The sequence below is a fragment of the Eptatretus burgeri genome, chromosome 7 (assembly GCF_056783735.1).
Source record: "Eptatretus burgeri isolate ZD-2024b chromosome 7, Ebu_testis_v1, whole genome shotgun sequence".
Classification (NCBI taxonomy): Eukaryota; Metazoa; Chordata; class Myxini; order Myxiniformes; family Myxinidae; genus Eptatretus; species Eptatretus burgeri.
Window position 1 is genome coordinate 89,810,508 of NC_140967.1, and position 26,438 is coordinate 89,836,945.

Consider the following 26,438-nt stretch of genomic DNA (forward strand, 5'->3'; position numbering starts at 1 on the left):
GGCCTCGAATCATTGCGATCAGTAACATGGGATCGCGTCAGGGAAGCCACCAGCAGCGATGGCGATATGCACATATTGGAGGGAATGACAATGAACGGCATCCCCGACTCAAAAATCGAGATGCCAGAGACAATTCGCGACTATCACCAGTACCGCGAGAACATTACATCGACAGATGGAGTGATCCTATACAAGGACCGAGTAGTCATACCACCCTCACTCCACCCTACACGCTGCCCACCAGGGTGTATCAATGATGACCGCCCGCGCAGAATCCTCTGTATTCTGGCCAGGCATGTCGGCCGACATCAGCGCCACTCGGAAAAACTGCGAACACTGCCACCGGATGGCACCATCACAGCCTGGAGCGCCACCAACTCCACCTATTCCGGTCGTTTACCCCTTTCAGGCAGTGTGCTCGGACTTCTTTGTACACAGGGGTGCACACTACCTTGTGACGGTGGACAGATACTCGAACTGGCCGATCATCTCAAAGTCGACGGGTGGCGCCGCCGGACTCATAAACCACTTACGTTGCGCCTTCGTGACGTACGGGACACCAGAAGAGCTCGCGTCGGATGGGGGACCGGAGTTCACCTCCACCGAGACCAGGTCATTCCTGCACAGATGGGGCGTACACCACCGCTTGTCATCGGTGGCCTTCCCTCACAGCAAATGTCGCGCGGAGATTGGAGTTAAAGACAATGAAACGACTTATCACGGACAACACCAGCCCGCAGGGAGAACTTGACACTGACGCTGTGCAGAGAGCGATACTACAATATCGTAACACGCCTGACCCTGACACGAAGATCTCCCCGGCAATGTGTGTCTTCGGCCGCCCGATACGCGATTTCATCCCAATTATCCCCGGGAAGTACAGACCGCACGACACTTGGCATGAGACCCTGAAAGCGAGGGAGGAGGCCCTCCGCAAACGTCATATCCGCACAGCCGACACCTGGGCAGAACACACCAAACGCCTTCCGCCACTTGCTGTAGGGGACCTAGTCCGTGTACAGAACCAGACAGGATTCCACCCCAAAAAATGAGACAAGACAGGCAGTATTGTGGAGGTACGCCAACACGACCAATACGTGATCAAGATCGATGGCTCGGGCAGAGTCACACTTCGGAACAGGAAATTCCTGCGCAAGTTTAGCCCAGTTCGCAATGACCAGCTGCCACCCCGGTCTATCTATGATGATCTAGCAACCCGCATCACTGTACCTGCACCCGTTGTAACACCGCAACTGCCTGACCTCGACAGCGAACCCGTGACATCTGCGACGCCAACGGGGCCCACGCCGGCACTGACGTCAGTATGCACACCCCGGCGCAAGACCACACCCGTTTCAGACACGCCAGCAGCACCAGGACGAGGCACACCGAGGCGCGCGATCCTTCAGACGCCACCATCGGCCCCTGAAACCCCGAGAGCCCCATCCCCACTGGGGCCCGATGTGACACCACCAGCACGAGCGATAGGTCAACGCCGATCCACCAGAGCGACCAGCGTGCCTGCCTGGCACAACGACTACTCCATGAAATAGTCACACGATGGGCGATATCAACTTTTGTTCATTCATTAAACTTAATATTTTCTCAGCCTTTATCTATTAACATAATAAAGACTCGGAGGGAGATAGAGAACATTGTACTTTACGGTACTTCTACATATCGACGGCCCCCTGTGCCAGTGCGCATGCGCAGCCTGAGCCGGAGCCAGGGATGTTGTGGGTGTTTCAACCTGTTCAATACTTGTTTGATTATTGTCGTTTCACGCTAATAAAGTGGTCGAACAAATTGAACTCTGTTCTTATTTACATACATACATATATATATATATATATATATATATATATATATATATATATATATATATATATATATATATATTTAGTTACGTGGAGGGGTGCACATATATATATATATATATATATATATATATATATATATATATATATATATATATATATATATATATATATATATATACATATAGTTACGTGGAGGGGTGCACATATATATATATATGTATATATATATATATATATATATATATATATATATATATATATATATATATATATATATATATATACATATAATTATAGTAGAGCGAAATGGAGACAGTTGGTCCGCTGTGGCGACCCCTAACGGGAGCAAGCCGAAAGAAGAAGAAGAAGAAGATATATATATATATATATATACATATAGTTACATATACATATACATACATATACTTACATATACATATACAGTATATATATGTATATATATATATATATATATATATATATATATATATATATATATATATATATATATATACATATACATACATATACATACATATACAATATATATATATATATACATATACATACATATACAGTATATATACACATATATATATATACATATACATACATATACATACATATACAGTATATATATATACATATATATATATATACATATACAGTATATATATATACATATATATATATATATATATATACATATACATACATATACATACATATACAGTATATATATATATATATATATATACATATATATATATATATATATATATATACATATATATATATACATATATGTACATACATATATATATCTACTAATATACATATACATATATACAGTATATATATATATATATATATATATATATATCTATATATATATATATATATATATATATATATATATATATATATATATATATATATATATCTATATATATATATATATATATATATATATATATATACATACATACCGTATATACTTACATACATGCAAGGTTACATTGTAAATAAAAGTTTGAGAACAATACTTCGTGGCTGCAACTCCATTTCTTACATATTTTATCACAAACACGGCAAAAAGTTCCTAAGTAGAAGAAGAAGAATCCCATAGAGGAAGTGGAAGCGCTCCGTGTGGGCTGTGCTTGAAATGAGTCGATTGAGACAGTACGACCGGCTCCCCGTGTGGATCGTCGAAGACCACCACGATGTAAGATTGCGTTCATACTTTGAAACTGTGGGGGGGTCTGTATCCCTTGGCTTTATTAGTGAAGTGACAGAGAAATCCGAAGATGTTGGTTTGTTTTATCGGTGCCACATGTTTCGAAGAAAACCATCGACGACTTCCGCATCGCACTTTCGAGGAAAGTGGTTTTGAGACGATCATCGACTTCTGAGTCGCACTTTCGTCCCCTCGTCCAAAATCGAATCGCCTCGTGACCTTGTCCCTTGACCGACTCGTCCAGCACGTTTTGTAATGACTTGTCTACAACTCTTCGCGATGTCAGGATGTACGGCAAGTCGCTTTTGGCCCCATCATTCAATGTTGAAAAATGAATTAAATAATTCTCGTGTCCGCATCCGGATCTGCACCAAAATCGAATCGATTCTTCCTCGTCACACACCCAATCCGTCCACGAAGTTTCGTCCGAATCCGTCCACAACTTTTTGAGATATACTGCTCACAGACAGACAGACAGACAGACAGACAGGGATGAAAGCAACGTCTGACCTTTGGTGGCAGAGCCAATCGGTTTAAGCACTCAAACAAGCTCTCCATGGAAACGGTTGCTAAGCAACGGCTGGCTTGGCAAGCGATCGCTCGCTGATTGGCTCTGCTACTGAAGGTGGACAGAGGTTATGTTTTCACGTCTGTCTGTCTGTCTCTGTTTGTCTGTCTGTCTGTCTCTGTTTGTCTGTCTGTCTGTCTCTGTTTGTCTGTCTGTCTCTCTGTTTGTCTGTCTGTCTCTGTCTGTCTGTCTGTCATGTTTGTCTTTGAGCAGGATATCTCAAAACGTTGTGGACGGATTAGGATGAAACTTGGTTGCCAACAGGTTGGATGTGCCACGTGTGACACTGATGAATTGATTCGATTTTGGACCAGATCTTCACCAAAATCCTGCTCACAGACAGACAGACAGACAGACAAATAGACATCGGTGAAAACATCACCTCCGTCTACCTTCGGTGGTGGAGGCAATAAGGACAAGTACAACAAAATATTTTGTGAAATAATTTATCCCAGAAATTGTTAATATAATTGCATTTAATTGTATTGATCGAATCGATAAAATAGCATTCCTTTACCTTTTTGAGTTCTCAACGATTTCTACAGCTGATGAAGTCCGAATGAAACTAGAATACAATTGGATGGATTCTAATAATTGTTAATGATGGAATTTAAATAATAAATTACATGCCTGAGTAAATTGGCCAAATAATTTTATAACTACATGATCTGCATTGTTACTGCATTTTATTACTACACAAGCAAATACCTACTGTCGCTTTGCTGATGGTAATACTAAAGGGGGGGGGAGGGAGAAAAACAGGGGGAAGAGGGTGAGAGAGGGGGGAGAGTGAAGAGGTGGAGGGGAAAGGAGAGAGGAGGGAGGAGGGAGGAGTAGCAAGGAAGAGTGGGGGAAAGGAAGGCAGATGTGTGGTTGAGCGTTAATTACGATTCATACCGTCTCATCAAAATGATTCTACATAGAATAACAGTGAAGATGGAAATAAAATGATGTCTGAAATCAATTTTCTACCGGACAGACTATAAATACCGCCCAGACACGTCTGGAGCTAAGCACGTCCGGAGCCAAACCCTGTTCAGACATAACCACCATCCATATATGGACAGAGAGATAGAGAGAGAAAAAAAATAGTGGGAGGAGGGTGCTGCACTGTATTGGGAGGCGGTAGAACATGGATGGGACATATATATATACATACATACATACATACATACATACATACACACACACACACACACACACACACACACACACACACACACACACACACACACACACACACACACACACACACACACACACACACACACACACGTGCTTGGCCGATTCGGATAACTTGATCGGCAATTTTTCAGGAATCTGCAGGTTGGAGTCAGTATGATTACCAACGACAGTACATACTGCATACAACCCAGAAACCTTGAGTAACTTTCACCGAAAAACAACAGTTGTATTTACATAGACGTTTCAGGGATATGTTCACAAACATTATTCTTTATAAACAGCTGCATGACTGGTGGAAAAAAAATTTGGTTCGGTAATTTAGAAAATACGTTGAGGCAACCGCTTGGAAATCAGGTGTTATTTCACAACTCGCTCAGAATGACGGAGCATGAACCTCTCGCTCAGGGAGGTGGAACACTGACCTCTCGCTCAGGGTGACGGAGCACAGACCACCCGCTCGGGGTGACGGAGCACAGACCACCCGCTCGGGGTGACGGAGCACAGACCACCCGCTCGGGGTGACGGAGCACAGACCACCCGCTCGGGGTGACGGAGCACAGACCACCCGCATGGGGTGGCCGAGCACAAGACGCTCACTCTGAATGATGTGGCGGGCAAAAGCGTCCGCAGTGAGTGAACAATTCGTTCAGAAGGACGTTGCAAGGTACCGCTATCAACTGTAAGGCATTCGGCAAATGGCATAAGCACTCATACAAGCACTCCAATTAAATGGTTGATAAGGAACGGTTGGGCAGGCTATCGCTGCATATCATATCGGATCCCTTTACATTTAAAGCCCTTCACCGCAGATGCAGCAGTTTTAGTGAAATGGTATGAATTCATTCAAATAATGACTATCCACAAAAGAGTTGCAGCTTCATGCAGAACAACCCTGAGTACATTGCAAAGTTCAATCGCCCGTGAAATAAACATTGCAGATAATCTGCCATCTTGCCTGCATCTCTGTGCACACGTCACGTGGTACATTGGTTCAGGATCCGTGCAAACATTATAACTTTTCTTTAAAACGTCCGTTTTTCACTAGATTTGCTTTGATACCCCAGAGAGCACCTCGTGGAACCTCCGAAAATAGACACAGGTCTGGCAAACGCTGTGGATAGGCAGTCCCTCCAGCAAGACAGGGTGCGAGGTCGAACAGTGAATGCACTAAATCATATAGCTCAAAATCATATTGACATTTATTAGTATGGATTATTATCAGCATTGTTACTACATTTCATTACTACATTATCTGCGTTGTTACTACATTTTATTACTACATATCTGTGCATTGTGACTGCATTATCTGCATTGTTACTACATTTTATTACTACATTATCTGTACATTGTGACTGCATTATCTGCATTGTTACTACATTATCTGCATTGTTACTATATTTTATTATTCCCTTATCTGCATTGTAACAACATTTTATTATGACATTATCTACATTGTTACTACATTTTATTTCCACATCATCTGCATTGTTACTACATTTTATTACGACATAATCTGCATTGTTATTACATTTTATGATTACATTATCTGCATTGTTACTACATTTTATTCCTATATTATCTGCATTGTTACAACATTTTTTTACTGCATTGTTACTACATTTTATTATGACATTATCTGCATTGTTACTATATTTTATGACTACATTATCTGCATTGTTACTACATTTTATTACGACATTATCTGCATTGTTACTACATTTTATTACTACATTATCTGTGCATTGTGACTGCATTATCTGCATTGTTCCTACATTTTATTACCACCTTGTCTGCATTGTTGCTACATTTCATTACTACATTATCTGCATTGTTTCTACATTTTATTACTACCTTATCTGCATTGTTACTACATTTTATTACGACATTATCTGCATTGTTTCAACATTTTATTACCACATATCTGTGCATTGTTACTACATTATCTGCATTGTTACTATATTTTATTACTTCCTTATCTGCATTGTAACAACATTTTATTATGACATTATCTACATTGTTACTACATTTTATTTCCACATTATCTGCATTGTTACTACATAATCTGCATTGTTACTACATTTTATGATGACATTATCTGCATTGTTACTACATTTTATTATGACATTATCTGCATTGTTACTATATTTTATGACTACATTATCTGCATTGTTACTACATTTTATGACTACATTATCTGCATTGTTCCTACATTTTATTACCACCTTGTCTGCATTGTTGCTACATTTCATTACGACATTATCTGCATTGTTTCTACATTTTATTACTACCTTATCTGCATTGTTACTACATTTTATTATGACATTATCTGCATTGTTTCAACATTTTATTACCACATATCTGTGCATTGTGACTGCATTATCTGCATTATTACTACATTTTATTAATACATTATCTGTACATTGTGACTGCATTATCTGCATTGTTACTACATTTTATGACTACATTATCTGCATTGTTACTACATTTTATTACTACATTATCTGTGCATTGTGACTGCATTATCTGCATTGTTCCTACATTTTATTACCACCTTGTCTGCATTGTTGCTACATTTCATTACGACATTATCTGCATTGTTTCTACATTTTATTACTACCTTATCTGCATTGTTACTACATTTTAATATGACATTATCTGCATTGTTTCAACATTTTATTACCACATATCTGTGCATTGTGACTGCATTATCTGCATTGTTACTACATTTTATTACTACATTATCTGTACATTGTGACTGCATTATCTGCATTGTTACTACATTATCTGCATTGTTACTACATTTTATTACTTCCTTATCTGCATTGTTACTACATTTTATTATGACATTATCTGTACATTGTGACTGCATGATCTGCATTGTCACTACATTATCTGCATTGTTACTACATTTTATTACTTCCTTATCTGCATTGTTACTACATTTTATTACTACATTATCTGCGTTGTTACTGCATTTTATTACGACATTATCTGCATTGTTACTACAGTTTATTACTACATATCTGTGCATTGTGACTGCATTATCTGCATTGTTACTACATTTTATTACTACATTATCTGTACATTGTGACTGCATTATCTGCATTGTTACTACATTATCTGCATTGTTACTACATTTTATTACGACATTATCTGCTTATCTGCATTGTTACATTTTATTTCCACATTATCTGCATTGTTGCTACATTTTATTACTACATAATCTGCATTGTTACTACATTTTATTACTGCCTTCTCTGCATTGTTACTACATTTTATTATGACATTATCTGCATTGTTACTACATTTTATAACCACATTATCTGCATTGTTACAACATTTTATTACTTCATTGTTACTACATTTTATAACTACATTATCTGTGCATTGTGACTGCATTATCTGCATTGTTCCTACATTTTATTACCACCTTGTCTGCATTGTTGCTACATTTCATTACGACATTATCTGCATTGTTTCTACATTTTATTACTACCTTATCTGCATTGTTACTACATTTTATTACGACATTATCTGCATTGTTTTGGTGGCAGGTTTTGCACTCCGGCCACCGTAAAACCCTTCATTCCGCAAAACGCAAAAACGCAAAACGCAAAAACCTAACTGACTGGAAGAGGGGCCTTGTTGTCCCTCTCTGGAAAGGGAAGCGTGATCGCCAAGACTGCAACAACTACCGAGGGGTGACGCTGCTCTCAGTGCCGGGCAAGGTCTTTGCTCGGATAATTCTTGATAGGGTTCGCCACCATCTGCTTGACCACCAGCATCCAGAGCAGTCAGGCTTTACACCAAAGAGGTCAACGGTTGACCGTATCCTTGCACTTCGTGTCCTCACCGAACGCAGACGAGAGTTTTGGCAGGGGCTGCTTGCAGCCTATGTTGATCTCTGTAAAGCGTTCGATTCAGTGAATCGGGATGTTCTCTGGAGGATTCTTGGTCTTCGTGGGGTGCCACCAAAACTGATCGATCTGATGTCTGAACTCTACTCTGGTACTGAGAGTGCTGTGAAGTGTGGTGGTACCATCTCTGACTTATTTCCAGTTGTTACTGGAGTTCGTCAGGGATGTGTACTTGCCCCCACACTTTTCAGCACTTGTATGGACTGGATTTTAGGGAGGATGTCGGAGAGATCAAGTTGCGGTGCATCGTTTGGGAATGTCAAGATCTCGGACCTTGATTTTGCAGATGATGCAGTCATCTTTGCGGAGACTTTAGACATCCTCTTGGGGGCCCTCGAGATGCTGAATGAGGAGTCGGAGCCGTTGGGATTACGGGTTTCTTGGGTCAAAACTAAGATCCAGGCTTTCGGTGACATCTTGGATGCTGCTGTCCTGTCTGTGTCTGTTTGTGGTGAGGATGTTGAGGTCGTGGAGAGATTCACTTACCTTGGCAGTGATATTCATGTCTCTGCTGGCTGCGAGTCAGAGGTCAATAGACGTCTGGGTCGGGCCTGGGGAGTCATGGATTCACTGGATCATGGGGTGTGGCACTGCCGGTACCTGTGCGGGAGGACGAAAGTCCGAGTCTTCAGGTCCTTGGTACTTCCAGTCTTGCTCTATGGGTGCGAGACTTGGACTCTGACCAAGGATCTGAGACGGAGACTTAATTCCTTTGGTACCGGGTCTCTTCGGAGAATCCTTGGCTATCGCTGGTCGGATTTTGTGTCCAACTAGCGGTTGCTAAGAGAGACTCGGATGAGATTTGTTACCTGCATAGTCCGTGAGCGTCAGTTGCGGCTGTATGGACATGTGGCTCGTTTTCCTGACGCTGATCCTGCTCACCAGATTCTCTCAGTGAGGGAGTCTCATGAGTAGAGGAGGCCAGTGGGCCGACCACATGCCTCGTGGTTGCAGCAGGTTGACCATTATCTCACGGAGATGGGGATGGGCCTGGCATCTGCCTGGGGGATGGCCAGACGGAGGCCCCTGGAGTACCGGCGGAAAGTGGACGCAGCGACGCGCTGTTCTGGCACATGCTCCCATACCTGACCTGACCTGCATTGTTTCAACATTTTATTACCACATATCTGTGCATTGTCACTGCATTATCTGCATTGTTACTACATTTTATGACTACATTATCTGCATTGTTACTACATTTTATTACTACCTTATCTTCTTCATTTCAACATTTTATTACTACATTATCTGCATTGTTACTATATTATCTGCATTTTTACTATTTTTTATGACTACCTTATCTGCATTGTAACTACATTTTATGATGACATTATCTTCATTGTTACTACATTTTATTTCCACATTATCTGCATTGTTACTACATTTTATAACTACATAATCTGCATTGTTACTACATTTTATGATGACATTATCCACATTGTTACTACATTTTATTACTATATTATCTGCATTGTTACTACATTTTATTACTGCATTATCTGCATTGTTACTACATTTTATTACTGCATTGTTACTACCTTTTATAATGACATTATCTGCATTGTTACTATATTTTATTACTACATTATCTGCATTGTTACTACATTTTATTACGACATTATCTGCATTGTTACTACATTTTATTACTACATTATCTGTGCATTGTGACTGCATTATCTGCATTGTTACTACATTTTATTACCACCTTGTCTGCATTGGTGCTTCATTTCATTACGACATTATCTGCATTGTTTCTGCATTTTATTACTACATTATCTGCATTGTTTCAACATTTTATTACTACATTATCTGCATTGTTACTACATTTTATTACTACCTTACTGCATTGTTTCTACATTTTATTATAACATTATCTGCATTGTAACGACATTTTATTTCCACATTATCTGCATTGTTACATTTTATTTCCACATTATCTGCATTGTTACTACATTTTATTACTACATAATCTGCATTGTTACGACATTTTATGACGACATTATCTGCATTGTTACAACATTTTATTACTATATTATCTGCATTGTTACTACATTTTATTACTGCATTATCTGCATTGTTACTACATTTTATTACTGCCTTCTCTGCATTGTTACTACATTTTATTATGACATTATCTGCATTGTTACTACATTTTATAACCACATTATCTGCATTGTTACTACATTTTATGACTACATATCTGTGCATTGTGACTGCATTATCTGCATTGTTACTACATTTCATTATGACATTATCTGCATTGTTTCAACATTTTATTACAACATTATCTGCATTGTTCCTATATTTTATTACTATATTATCTGCATTTTTACTATTTTATTACTACCTTATCTGCATTGTTACTACATTTTATTATGACATTATCTGCATTGTTTCTCCATTTTATTTCCACATTATCTGCAATGTTACTACATTTTATAACTACATAATCTGCATTGTTCCTACATTTTATGATGACATTATCTGCATTGTTATTACATTTTATGATGACATTATCTGCATTGTGACTATATTTTATTACTACATTATCTGCATTGTTAATACATTTTATTACTACATTATCTGCATTGTTACAACATTTTATGAATACATTATCTGTGCATTGTGACTGCATTATCTGCATTGTTACTACATTTTATTACCACCTTATCTGCATTGTTACATCATTTCATTTCGACATTATCTGCGTTGTTTCTACATTTTATTACTATATTATCTGTGCATTGTGACTGCATTATCTGCATTGTTCCTACATTTTATTACTACATTATCTGTGCATTTTGACTGCATTATCTGCATTGTTACTACATTTTATTTGTCCCCAAGTACAATTCCCTGAGATTGCTGTGAAGCTTATCCAATATTTAACTTCTGTCTGCAACAAGAATAGAAAGCTTCATCAAAGCTGTTCGAATCTCCTTAACTTGATAAACATCATTGAATGAGGGTTCTTCACTTTGCCACATCATTACTTGTTTCTCCTTGTTAAAAACCAGCCGTGTTGATGGATATTTGCACATTTACTAGACTTCTGTCAATTCGCGGATTTCCTCTCCCTCCCCCCCCATCTTCAAAATTGGTCTTTTTATGAAGCTAAATAATCAAAGGTTTATTTATTTTACTTGCATGCACCCCCACCATCCTGGTGACAGTGCCCGTGATGGTCCACCGAAAGAGGTTGGCCAATTTGTGTCTGGGAGTCAAAAAAAAGTAAAATTTCAGGAACAGCACCGTGATCAAAATATAAATCACCAGGATGAGTGATGAGGTGAGGAAAGCGTGTGATAAAAAGATCGCACCGTAATCACCAATATTATAATCACCTCGGTGCTATGACCAATCGACAAGTGAATATTGCTGACATAGCTACAGGCACTCAAACTTTATTTATTTCCTCCGCCACTGAAGGTGAAAGATGTTGTTTTCACTCCTCTCTGTCTGTTTGTTAATTGGCAAAAAAAATTTTTGCCAAGTATGTTTGTCTGTAGCGTTTGTCTGTCTGTTTGTCACACAATTTTTGGCCACAGTTTTCAAGCAATTGTTCTGAATTTTTTTTGGTGTGTGTAGGTGACCAGCCAATGACAGCATCACTAAACTTTGGTGAAGATCCGGATCTGAGAATTTCTAAAGTGATTCTTCACCTTTGAGAGATCCGGCCAAAAACGATAAATAGCATGATATCTTAAAAGATTTTGGATACGAGAATTATTTAATTTAAAAAGTGATTCTTCACCATTTAGAGATAGGGCCAAAAACGATTAATAGCATGATATTTCAAAAATGTACTGGGCCAAATATGTTCTCATGGATCAGGCATTGCGTGTCCGGAGGTATGCGCTCTACCGCGTGCCCTTCTATTTATAGTAGATTCTGCTTTCCCTACTTCCTCCCCAAGCTAATGTCGTAACCATATCATCTCAGGCTGTTTAACCAGGGAGGGGGGGGTGGGGGCTTTACAATTCTACCATTCAAAGGTAAAACCTCGGGAGCTGCTAGCCGATTGGCCAAAACATCAATTAATATGTTTGTCCTTTGGACAATTTGCTTCTATTCAAAAACCTTTCACTGTTTACCTTACACCAGGCCCTGCCATACATATACCGTGCTTTGGGCTCTCGACACCTTCCATTGCAAGACATTTCCTTACTACATTGTGACTCGCATCCAGACCTTCTCCTGCCGACCAAAATGCCTGCTGATTGCGTCTTTGACACTCAACGCTTATTCAGGTGTGTTATGGAGCCACTTACGAGATATGCGTCTGTAAATGAACACCATAATCCTCTTCCTGAGGGTCATCTCTTTTTGGTGTTTGAAGAAATTGATATGTTCATGGCCTTGAAGGCTGCCCCACACTAGGTGATGTTCGCTGACGCAACGCAATAACATTGTTGGTGACCAATCTTGTACAATATTGTTTTGTCATAGACTGCCGCACCCTTGACTCACACAACGCGATTGTCTATCTCACTATTTTCGTTAAACAAAATGGCAATGAATAAGAAATGCAGGGAAAGGATGAGAAGGGTGAACATTCTGAGCAATGCTGCTTTGGCACCTGTGCTGGTTCAACGCTGACTGCCTACCAGGAGAAAGAAGCGGCCGTGCCGGGTAAAACCCAACGTGGAGAGAAGACTGAATCGGGGAGCGTTCAACAACTTGCTCGTGGAGTTTGCTGCAGAAAAAGAGCGTTGTGATGCTAACTTCCAGGGGATGCATCCGACATTCATTAATGAGCGAGTGGAGAAAGGAGAAACATGACTTATTCAGGGGTGCCATGTCTGTTGCAGAGCGGGTCGCAAGAACTTTGTGATTTTTGGCCACAGGTTTTGCAGTATTGAAACTTAAACAAGCATTCACTCGAACTACACACACACACTCGCTCGCAAACATACACCTGGTAGGTACAATAATAATAATAATATTACCATTCCTTTCGCGCCGTAAAGGCGCATAGGGCTGCCGAGACAGTTTCATTGGCAAGGAGTGCAGTCCTTGACAGGTCGTCACTCCGACGCAGGTCACCTCTTATGGTTATTACCCCAGTACACTGGTACTCATTTCGCCAACCTCAGAAGGATGATAGACTGAGTCAACCCCACCTGGTGTTAATTCAATGGTCGACAGAGGTTCCAACTCAGGACCCAGAGGTCCCAAGCCAGCTACCTTAACCGCTAAGCCAACACCAGTAATCATGTCAATGTAATTCATAGGCAGAGACTGTCATTCAAAGTTGTTACAACACAATGTACTGAGAATATAGTAAAATTTTACATTTCTGAAGCTTTGTTAAATACAGGAAACAAAGGGCAGGTTGAGGCTACAATATTGAACTAACCATAAGACATTTTTGGGCTTCAAAGTTCACAAAAGCTACAATTTTTTTTTCTAATGCTGTAGATGACATAACGCCATGACCCGGAGCTACTGAAAGTTGAAATTTAATTGGTCAACACATTTCGCTGCTCTGGTGATTGTTGGAGACTGTCGTACACTACAGCCTGAGGTGTGCGGCCTGATCATCCCGGGGGCAGCTACAAGTGAGTTTGATGTATCACGTTTGCTGTCCTCTCCCACCTCGTCTGCTCTCCATGCTCCCGCATTTAATGAGATATCAGCAACTTGTCCATTGTAGCCAATAGCTCAGAAAGAAGGGTGCTGCTGACATTTAACTCCTTTTTAAAAAAAAATTGTCTGTGCATTTTGTTTTTATTACGCCGTGCATGCAAAGAAAAAAGCGGGATTAAGTAATTGGTTCAAGTCCGTCCGTCTGTCTGTCATCAATTTATGATTCTCAGTTTATGATCGAGAAACAATTTATTTAAATAGAATGTTAAATTTTGAACATGAATCGGAAAATGAATATGAAGCAAAGTGTGCCGCTTTACCGTATCTTGGCTTTGAATTCGTCCCAATCGCACGTGCGCAGAGAGGAATGAGATAATTTTCTAATCTGTCTGCTTGTCTGGCAGTGAAACAAAATTGAAAATCATTCCAAGCAGGAAACTTACTGTTTTTAAGGACGTCATAAAGGACACAAACAACAGGCGCAAATAAATAATTTAACGTGTTAGATTGGCACCCTCAGCCAATGATACTACCCCGCAGCCTTGTGATTCACACAAATGAAGAATAAGTTGAATATCAGGCCTGGCCAGCCAGTTCGTGAAAGAATTGTGTCAAAAAGCTTCCTCGGCCGACCCCACAAGAAGGTAGGAATAATTGGGCCCGTTAACAAAGTTGTAGTGTATTATTGTCACTGTCCCGGTTCTGTTCTTTGTTATGTTCACATCTGTGATGTATACGAATGACATCACACGGGAGCAACAAGATTGGTGGGAGTATATTCAGCAATTTTAACGGTTAAACCACTCGGCTGTTCTCGGGATTTTGATTGAGGCGATGGGTGTTTGGACCATTTGAGATGTGACCCAACTTTCCCCATGTAAGTCAATTGGACCTGTCCAACTGTGTTGCACTCCGACTCACCAGTACGCACTTTCCTTTGATAAAGATGTTAAGTTGGCTGCTCTCCCATCTTCTAGCATTTGCTTGGGGGCATTAACGATCCCTTTCATCACAAAAGGGTACCATTGCATACCGGTACCATGGACAAAATTTAAATTGTAAATTGACGAGTTTCCGTGACATCACATCTGCGGGGCAAAGACTCACAAGGAAGTGGCATCATTGAAAATTTGTCCATCTTAAAACTTTTTTCTTTTTTTCTAATCATGTGGAGACTGAGAAAAGGTGTTTAAAAAAAAAACCCCAAAAAAACAGCAGGGTTTTGTAGTTTCTCCAATTTTGGTATCGAGGCTTGTTTTAAGGGATTTGCCCTAAACATGGGATTTGGAATGAGGCCCTTGTGGGATAGCTTTGCACTCAACCCCAAGAATCCTTCCCCTCCTTCCTGCCTTCTCATCCCATCTACATCATTTTCTTCCCACTGCCTCTACATATTTATTTGATTCCTTTTTTTTTTACCCAAAAACTGCCCTTATTCACACTACTCGCTCAGGAAAACCATTCCCATACGTTTTACTAACTACTCTGAAAAAAAAATAAAATTCTCTCATCTTGGTTCACACTTTTTGTTTATTTTCCTTGTCTTAAAACTGTGCCCCATAGTCCTGTAACCCACCCCACCATTTTGAACAATCCACTTGCGATCTGAAATCAGCGATTGGAATGTGATGGGTGCATCGACAGTTCGATTTACCTGATTTCCTGACAAGTAACAATTTTTTCAAGTTGACATCCCTTTTTATTGTTTTACTGTTGGCATCTTTTGATTTGAGTGCACAGCTCTCTGGATGAGAAGGTTTTGTTGTTTGTTCTTCATACGTAAACATTATTATCCCCACGCTTTTTGAAAAAAAAATGGGGGGGGGGAGGAAGGGGGGATATTGTAATCGGTTCCGTCTGTCCGTCACGCTGTGTCCTCATAAATGGTTGCACAGAAATTCATCAAACTTGGTAGTTATGATCCAACACATGGCACAAATGTGCAAGAGCAGGATCATTTTGGCTCCCCCCCTCTCCGGGATGGGGTCAAAAGGTCAAATACCAAAAATGCAATTACGGTCACATTTTAAAACATTTTTTTAATGAAAGCTTGTGTATGCAATCAATACTGGGCGACGCATGAAATATATGACGATTTTTTGGATTTCATCCCCGGTCCATGCCCCACGAAGTGAGGACTTTGTCTTCGGGGTCAAAACATAAAAAAAAAAATTTAACTCAAAATTTGATATTGGGTCATTCCTGGTGGAACCCTTTGTCATCCTTCAACCTTACTTTAGGTGGGAAGCGTGGGGATTTGCAATGGCTCACCATCGACTTCGCTCTAGTTATTATTTGATTTCTGTTGGACGTTACCGTTTGGACTACACGCATTGGCAAGGAAATGAAGAGGCTGCCATATTGATTGTTATCTTGATGATTGACATTTCCTTCTCTCTCCTTGTCCCATAGTGAGTTGAGTATTGAGAACTGGATCCTGCCAGCTGTTTACGCAGGTCATGTTGCCCACGTGATTTGGCTTAGACCACCTTGGGCTGAGCAGCTCGGTGAGGGACAGCACAACTTCCTCGTCGGCAAAGACCGGAAAAACGAGACCATCAGGTGAAGCTTGCTCGAAAAGCATTTTTGTTTAATACGTTTTATCAAAATAATTATATTCAGTCCAGCGGTGCATGCCACGACAAGGCAAATTATACTCCACTTCTTTACCGTTCAGATGTACTCAAACTACTGACGTCATATAGCAATATGAACTTCCTTCCGAGTGTAGTGGCCACAGTATGATTCAGGTAGCTGGGACAGTGTTGGCTTTTGTCTATTCCAAGCTATTGAGATCAAAAGGATGAAAATGTCTTTCTGGACTGGTATTGCATTATGTGATTGGCTAAGAGGTGGCAAATGAGATTTGGTAGTGCAAAGAAATGCAATTGTATGAATTAGCAGAAGGATAAGGGCTTAATAGCTCATGGGTTTGGGCATTACCTACTTGGAATGATCCCTGACAAGCAGCCAGGGCCCTTTGGGGAAATGCGATTTGGTAGGCTGGAACCAAAAATGCCCTTCAATGATTGGAAACGATTACAAAAAGTCCAGAAAGCAACACGGACCCATCTGAGGCTGAGACCTCAGTCTGTGCGGCCACACCGAGCGCCGGAATATGTGCCGAAAAGAAAATAGACTGCACCTTCTTCAGTGAGGAAGAAGATCTCAACCTCATTATGCAAATTATGAGTTATGAGTTTGCATCAAAGCAAAACCTGAAGAGGTAGGTGCCGCCTGCCCCCAAACAAACAAGGACTATGCTCCACAAGAATCGAAAGGTTAACTGGAGCATAGAGTAGTGGGAGACCATGTTGTACTGCAGACACATCCCAGCATGCTTTACAGAAAAATAGAGCTCAGTCACCCAGGTCATGATTCACAGGTGTACATGTTAGAGGCAGAGAGGAGCATTTTTCTCTTCTGTATACAGAGGCTCATGGAAAAGCTAGGACACTGAATGGATCAGGACGTAACAGGCCAAAAGGAACGAGAGAGAGAGAGGGGGGGTGGACACCAACAGCAGACTTGAAGGACAAGATAGAGAGAGACTTGGACAAACAATGGGTGTGGCGAGGAATGGGGGACAGGAAAGGATGCATGGGGTGTACAGGATGGATACAGAAGGAAACTCTCAGGAGCAAACAACTGGACATTTGGAAGGAGAAGGGCTTGAGTGGTGGTTAACGAGGGTAGAAAAGATCATGGTTTTGGATTGGTGAAGATCTGAGATGGTGGTGAACAGTTGCCTTGAAGACCTGGAGGGAAGAATGAGATTGAAGAGAATGTGAAAGTTGGTTCCATAGGTGGGAAAAAGAGGAATGAATGAGTGGAGGTGAACAAACAGTGGTTCTGGATTTCGGTAGTTTCACCAGAAGGGGTTGATGGTGGACCTTGTGTGCCCTGCAGAACCTTGGGGGGTGGGAGCGGGAGGTGACAAAGCAAGGAAAGAGCAGAGACTCCAAGAGCAGGCAAGGCAGCGGTAGAAGACAGAGACCACCGACCTGTCTGATTGGAAAGTAATCGGCCCATAGACTCAGCTTCAGCACAGATGATTCCAATGATCTTGAATTCCTTGGTTTCCATATTGTCAAGCTGAGCAACATGTGAGGCAGAGGGGCCAGCCCAGAGAGGAGAGCAGTATTAGGTCAACCTGTGGATGAAGACTTTGGATGAGGTAGAGAGGAGTTCAGGTGTGCCAAGGAAGGACTTTGTATGATGGAGCATGCCCAGTCGGCGACTGGCTTTGGAAGCCAGCTTTGAAATGTGGTTTGCACAAGAAAGATCATTTCTGATAGTGAGACCCAAGAGTTTGAGTGACTGAACTTCCTCAAGAGGATTGTTGAAAAATAGGGGCAATACCCCAGGGTGCTTACCTGGTAGTGGCTGGATAAGAAAACCAGGGAACCACTGTTGGCATGGATGACGCACAAAATATGTAATGGAGAAGAAAGTAAAGGGTGGAGGAAGGAGGGGAAGAGGTGGGTGGGAGGAGAGGAGAGGAGAGGAGGGGAAAGGGTGGGGTGGGAATCCAGAGGGAGGGGTTGTGGTTGTAGGAAGTAGGGGAAGGGGTGCAAGAGGAGGGACCCGACATTGTCCGGCAATGGTTTTGGAGTTATGGAGGAGACACTGACATACAATGACATTTATTATAGATTAACAAAGGTACCTGGCGTTGCTAGGTAACTCTGGGTACCTTTGCTCGTATCTAATATATAAAGGTCTTTCTAATCACTCACTCAGTTGTAGACTGTATAAACGTTAAGTACTTTCTATATGGGCTAGAATGTTGAAATTTGGCAAACTTATGTAACTCAGTCATGATTGCAGAAAAATAATCAAAAAACTGTCCGTAAATGTCTGTAAACAAAAATATCCATGAACAAAACTTGGCCTCTGGAGCCGTGCTCTCCTCGCTGGGAGAGGGACGGAGCTCGGACTGCATGTTAATAAAGAGCTCGTACTGCTCATTCATTCTTAATTTAATGCAAGTACAATGCACTTGTAAATAATATCGTTTCCACAGCTTGGGAAACCTGTTTGAATTTGTCATGCCACAAGTTGATCCATGTACAGTGCTTATAGAAAGTGTACACACACCCCCCTTTCAAGATTTTCACCTTTTGTTGACTTGTATCTTGGAATTCACAATGATGTCTCACAATGCCCTTGCCTTTCACATGATAGATGTATGTTGGCACAGCAGTGGAGCCTTTTATAAGTTTTGGATGGGCACGATCAAGAAAGTCATAAAAATGAGACGTTCACGTCCTCGGCAGGGTCACAAGCACGGAGACGTACTTTCTGAGCGATGGCTTGTACTCACCGCCATCACAGTTGGAGCCTGCAAAACACCTGACACTCGACGTATTCACGGTGATGCCTACCGAACAGGCAGAATTCAGTTGTGCGAGCGGGGAAGAGAAATGCCAAGGCGGTCAATTGACCTGCGGACGCCGAATGGAGCCCTTCTCGTACGATTCCGGCCAAACATCGTTGCCTTCCTTCAACAAGGCAGCCTTCATTTTGGATATCGACCTTGACTTCTTCTCAGTGCAAAATCCTTTTAAGGACCTTTATACTGAGGTGAGGATATAATTGAGGAAGGGGAACAGGGTCAGAAAGGGTAAAGCTGGAAGCTAAGGGGTCGGATTGATGATTCACGGGAAGATGAATCGATTCTGTTTTTTGTGTTCGTTTGATCGGTCGAGCTGCATCGATTAATAGAGGGCCGTCATGTGAGAACATTTTCAGAAATCCTGATACCCTGGATGGAGACTGATGAGAAATCTTGGGGGTTTTGTTTTTTTTCTTCTTCTTCTTACAGGAAGAGATGACTCTGTTGGAAGATCTTTATCGGTTCTGGCGTCCTGCTGTGGTTGATGAACAGGTAAATTCTCCCTTACCTGAGGTTCAGTTTACATTTTGATTCTGTTTAACCATCTTTCTGCTGATTACACTGAACAACAAAATTTTTTACTGGAGATGTGTAAAGTGATTTAGACTAATTTGGGTATGCTGATTTCAAAAATCATCACCGTTTTGCTGTATCACGTCAGGATTTTCAGTAACAGAAATATTCCCATTGCCTAGAAGTCAGGATTTCAATGAAATTTACAAAAATTCATTTATTCATTTATTTCATCATGAATGCTTCAAAATTATAGAAATTACAGAAAAACTCCACTAGAATGTAATTAAAAATGCTTTAGGCATTTGACTTTGCGTTTGTGCTGCTCTGTGTCAGTTTCACGATGCAGGAACCAGCAGAAATCGCCCATCATGTTCGGGTTGTGCCGCCCTTGGTAACGCGTCTCCATGAGTGAAATCTCTTGGTGGAATTGCTCGCCGTGCTCGTCCGAGACTGCTCCCAAGTTGTCAGGGAAGAAGTTCAGGTGCTGGTGTAGGAAATGGATTTTCAGGGACATCCTGGAGCCAAGTTTCCTGAAGGACTCCAGCAGCTGCTGCACTATTTCTTCATAGTTGTCCGCGCGCTCGTTCCCCAAGAAGTTGTCCGTCACAGCTTTGAAGCTCCTCCACGCTGCCAGCTCTTTGGGGTTTAGAGTTGTCGGAAAAGTTTCGTCCTTCATAATCTGTCGGATTTGCGGTCCAACAAAGACACCAGCCTTGATCTTGGCCTCCGACAAGGTGTTACCAAACATTTCCTTGAGGTATAAAAACCCACGCCCATTCAGATCCATTGCCCGTACAAAACTTTTCATCAAGCCGAGCTTTATGTGGAGTGGTGGAAGGAAAACCTTGGCTGGGTCGACAAGGGCGACATGCTTCACGTTGTGTCGACCAGGTACATGCTCTTTTCGCTCTTCCCAATCTTTCTTCGTCCAGTGATTCTTGTCGTCTCTGCTATCCCAGAGACAAAGGAAGCACATGTATTTCGTGTAGCCTGACTGCAGCCCTAACAACAGCGCCACCACTTTCAAGTCTCCGCAGATGTGCCAGTTGAAGTCATTGTACTTGATGGAATCAAGCAGCTGCCGCATAGTCTCATAGGTCTCTGTCATGCCGAACGCGTGAGCCAGTGGGACTGATGGTTTCTCGTTGCCATTGTGGAGCAAAACAGCCTTCAAGCTGTTCTTCCCCGAGTCGATGAAGAGGCGCCAGTCTGCAGGATCGTGATCACACCCAAGTTCTTTCAACAGACCGTTGATGTCACTGCAGAATGTCATCGTGTCTTCCATCTCAAAGAACTCAGCCATGTCTCTGTGACGTGCTCTGAACAAGGATATCTTGGTGTTAGGTTCAAGTAGATTCCACTGCTGCAGCCTTGATCCAAGCAGCTCTGCCTTCGCCTTTGACAGCGAGAGATCTCTTACAAGATCATTTAAGTCTCCCTGGTTCAGAAGGTATGATTCTTGAGTGTCGGGTTCAAAAGGTTCATCATCACCATCCTCTTCACCACTGCTTACAGCTATGTTCTGATCAGCTGGAGGTGTTGGAACGGGGTTCTCGTCATCATGAGGCACAGGTTTACGAGCAGAGATGCAGTCAGCGTACTTGATGTGACCTTTATTCTTCTTGTTGAAGCCGGCGATGCTTGTGCAGCAGAAATAACAATCATCATGATGATTCTGCGGCTCACGCCATATCATGGGCACCGCAAATGGCATGCTCGCGCGCTTGCCCACCAACCACTGAGTCAAGGTTGTGTGACAGCTTGTGCAGCAGATGTGTGGTGCCCAGCTCTGTTCTTGGTCCCCCACCTTACACCCGAAGTAGTGAAAGTAGGCGGCCTTCATTTTCACTGCTGTAGATATACTTCGCTGTTGATCTTTTTTGGTATACCGACCACAGACATAACAGAAGTTGTCAGGATGATTGGTACAGGAACGCCTACTCATCTTTATCTGAAAGAAAGAAATATAACACAAGTTAACAACAATTGTACGAAATAGACATGTTAAAGACATATGTAAATTTCATTGAAATCCTGACTTCGAGGCAATGGGAATATTTCTGTTCCTGAAAATCCTGACGTGATACAGCAAAACGGTTATGATTTTTGAAATCAGCGTACCCAAATTAGTCTTAATCACTTTACACATCTCCAGTGAAAAATTTTTTTTGAAATTTGTTGTTCAGTGTTATGTACGAGTCAGTACAGTACTTCCATAAAAAAATAAAAAAACACATTGCCAGGCATCTGTAGGTTTCAGAGATCTGAGTACAGGTGAACATTCCTCAAATTTTCCTTTTGCTTTGTAATTCTGAGTTATACTTTTGATGACAATGAGGACGGTCTCGTTTTGTAACGAGTATGCGGTGAGTGTTGTCATAAGCAGGTAACTGCAGGGTACCTTCAAATCTCTCGTGCTGAGGTCGAGTGCCCTTTTTTCTGGAGAGATGCTCACTCGTAATCACGTTTCATGGAGAACACGTATTGAAAGAGGGCAAGAAGATCGATGTATGTAGATATTGTGGTGCTTTACGTCAAAAGGTGTGTGGCTGCAGACGCTGCTGGAGTGTACGACACTACGTCGGCAGCAGCTGAACCAGCTTTGTGAGGCTTTCTCCCGGCTCAGTCAGGACGATGGGCCCGGCGTCGTAGAAGAACTCTGTACACAGGAGAGGTGTGTAGTACGCACAAATGGGATCTCGAGTCATCTATTTATTATGTACTTGAGAGGACTGGAGGGCTGGGGTGTGGGAATTGAGAAAAGCTTACTCGATTAATAAAGAGAAAAGAGGAGGGGGAATGATAGGATAGTGTGCAGTGGGAGGATCGGGAGATGAATGGGGAAACTAAGTTGGGAGGGAAGAGGAGCAAAGGAAATGGAAGGAAGAGGAATTTATTGCTCCGAAGTCAGTATCTTATCTGCAATGTGAATGTAAAGATTACAGAATATTTCATTATCAAGGCATGGCCGATAGTATAGGCCCCAGCACAGCTCCCTGGGATGGTTGGCCACGTAAGGCATTTGTATTTTATGGATTAGTTTGTCTGTTTTTGCTGCTTTTTCTTACAGTTCTTACAAATTCTAGTCAAAGTGCTCTTCTAGTGGGGTGGCTTAGCCCAAATATTCAAAAGAATTGTGCATTTTGTGATACAAGCACCAAATTTGGCACAAATGTACATTAATATGTTGTGAACATTTTCAGATATTGGGCCACTTGAAATTCTCTCTTTATGTCCGCCATATTGGATTTCAAAATGGCCACCACTTGAAATCTACATTTGCTATTATCTCTGGACGTAATGTAGCTATTGACTTGATTCTGGTATCTAAATGTATGTTTTTGGGGGCAAGGAATCCAATGGTACCATTTTCAACTTCATATTATCTATCACAGTCTGTTATATAATTTTATTTGGAAATTATCTCGGCAAATATTGGATTCAACACAATACTTTGAAAAGAATGTCTTAGTTCTGTGAATGTCTTAGGTATAATACTGACATGCTACATGGTCTAGTATTTGAGGCTAGGTGTACTGGTATCTGAGGCTAGGTATATAACGGTACTGAAGATACGTGTACATAAACAGTGTCATGTTAACAAGTTCAGCATTGCCACAAGTACATGTATGTTGTTGACTCATAGTCATGTGCAGTCCCCTTCACACACACAGAGGGCTGTGCACTGAAGGGCAGCCTTTTTGCACTTGCAGCGCCTCACACACCCTTTCTTGCACTTGCAAGAAACCAGCTCAATGCAGCTGTGAGCTGCCTCAGTTAGCCTGGTCCAGTAAGGTGTGTACTGTCCTTCTCCAGTCCTTGACCAACCCCAGTTGGTTGGTGGAGGGAGCTCTGGTGCTGGCAGCAGTATCTGACCCCACACATGTCCACCTTGATACATTGCCCTCTTGACATGTTCCTCCAGAGCTGCCTTCGTTGGAGGGATGAGCTGCACATTGTTCTTCCTTGCGAAAAGTTTCCTCTTGGCCTTGTCAATGTCTGTGCATTTGCTGGTTCGATCATACAACAGGATCACGAACCTCTCGATGATGCGCATTGCATCGTCTGGTATGTCACGAGGTGCAGAGGACAGCAGCAGCAGCGCCTCAGTGAGTTCTGGCAGTACCGTCCAGACTGCCCATGCAGTCTTCTTGCCATGTCTATGAAAACTAGACACAGTGTCGCATCCAGTTAGAGCGTAGAACATTGGCAGTGCACGAACCTCTCTCGTCCCAATCCAGCTGCTATTTCGTGTGCTGCTAGGTATCAGAAACTCTGGCCTGTTCCGAATGCCAGCCACAGTTTGTCTTCTGGTTGCAACTCCTGTGCCAGGGACACTGCCAGCACCACAACATCGGTGTCTACAGTCCAGATGAGTATTGCATGGTGTCCATGCTGGACTGCGTGAGATGCATGCAGCAACATCCGACTGTCAGCTTCTTCATGGTTACATGGGGCGAGTGAGGTCAGATCTGGCAGTAGTGGCTTCCTGAGCACTGCCTCTCCATCAGTAATGACAAGTTGCTTGTCCTCCTGGTCAAACCATTCCATGAGAGCTGCTGAGAGGAACCTGAACAGCTCGGTCTTGTTGCTGTCCACTCGTAGGAAGTTCTGCCAGTGTCCTGGTATGGCTGCGGCCGCCACCACACGTCTCCGCACACCTTGTCCCCACTTTGCACGTGTACTACCTTTCAGTGAATCAGCAAGGTAAGTATCCCAGACCAGATCCAGGCGTGACACTGTTTGCAGCTTCGTGGACATATATGGGATGAAGATCTGTTGTGCATACTCTTCAAAGGTCTTTGATGCAGCCGGCTTCAGCATCTGGACGATGGCTGCTCCATCAAGCACAATACAGGTCGTGACAGGAGTCTCTGTCTTTTCGTCGGAGACTTCTTCCAAGCATGTGAGGAGATCACTCTTGGTACCGGTGCAGAGGCTTCCACCATCAGACAATGCAGGAGGACATGCCTGATTCTCGTGACAAAAGAACTCCTTAAGGTTTCCATCCCTCGTCTGGCAGCCAATGTACAGGCGAGCGAAGAGTTCACGGTCATTCTTGATGGAGGCGAGCTGTTGCTGACCAATGCTCTGGCTTCTTGGAGTGGAAGTGCTGAACACCTTCAGCTTGTTACGAGGAATGGGTGCGTCCACTGCCTTTGTTCTGTCCAACAGAGACTCTCTGGTGAAAGCCTCGAACTGCTCTTGGCCAATCCTCTTGGCATTCATCACGGTCTCCACAGCAGCAGGATCTGCGATCTCCTTTGTGTCCAGTTTGACTACATCCTGACTCCTCCTCGAATGGGTTGCCCATCTCCTCTATGACACCGACGAGAGAGATAAGAGCGAACATCTTTCACAAATGAGGCCTGTACACTGATGACGTGTGTCTGCTGTTTGCCGTCTCCAGTGTTGGTTCCAGTGTGTTGAAATTCAACAATCTGTGCAGCATGGGCAAGATGGACTGCATCACTATCACTGTCCAGCTCCCAGGCTTTGGCAAGAGCAGCACCGACATCTTCTTCAAATGCCATCAGGATGTCTCTCCCCTTGGTGTGTGCCCGCATGTCAGGAAACTGAGCCAACAGTCTCTGTTTGAGTCGTGTGGAATGGACTCTCGTGTCGAGCTGGACTCCTAGCTGTTCCATTCTGGACTGATAGAGCTGGAACAAGGTCAGCCAATCTGAATACTGGTGCCGTCTCCTCATCTTGTCTGGTTTCTTCAATGTCGAGGACGAGTTCAGCGAAGACAACTGCCGACATTACTCGCTCTTGTTTTGTGTCCTGTGATCCTGTTGACTGGGCCTTTCATTTTGAAAATGGTACCATTGGATTCCTTGCCCCCAAAAACATACATTTAGATACCAGAATCAAGTCAATAGCTGCATTACGTCCAGAGATAATAGCAAATGTAGATTTCAAGTGGCGGCCATTTTGAAATCCAATATGGCGGACATAAAGAGAGAATTTCAAGTGGCCCAATATCTGAAAATGTTCGCAACATATTAATGTACATTTGTGCCAAATTTGGTGCTTGTATCACAAAATGCACAACAGGTTTGCTGTGCTGCTGCACTATTTAACTCGACAGGTTTCTCTGCATTTGTTGTTGAGGCTTTTGCAGCATCTCTGCTTGATTTGTATTGTGACGTTCTGCAACTTATTTCATTTACTCCAACTTTCTGTTCGACCTAAAAACAACACGAGG

At 42.1% G+C, this 26,438-nt stretch overlaps 1 protein-coding gene across 2 annotated transcripts in view; it reads left to right on the plus strand.

Moving 5' to 3' along the window:
• Positions 1–2,956: 2,956 nt before the first annotated feature.
• Positions 2,957–26,438, plus strand: part of C7H5orf22 (chromosome 7 C5orf22 homolog) — a 32,406-nt gene continuing 8,924 nt past the window's right edge. Inside the window, exons 1-6 of one of the 2 annotated variants that reach the window (XM_085889519.1) lie at positions 2,957–3,045; positions 12,832–12,977; positions 16,729–16,878; positions 19,596–19,902; positions 20,144–20,206; positions 22,786–22,904. In XM_085889519.1, coding sequence (XP_085745645.1) covers positions 2,986–3,045; positions 12,832–12,977; positions 16,729–16,878; positions 19,596–19,902; positions 20,144–20,206; positions 22,786–22,904 — 845 coding nt within the window. In that variant the 5' untranslated portion in view covers positions 2,957–2,985. Of the gene's footprint in view, positions 3,046–3,198; positions 3,347–12,831; positions 12,978–16,728; positions 16,879–19,595; positions 19,903–20,143; positions 20,207–22,785; positions 22,905–26,438 lie in introns of those variants that run through there. The other variant, XM_085889520.1, reaches the window with a different exon arrangement.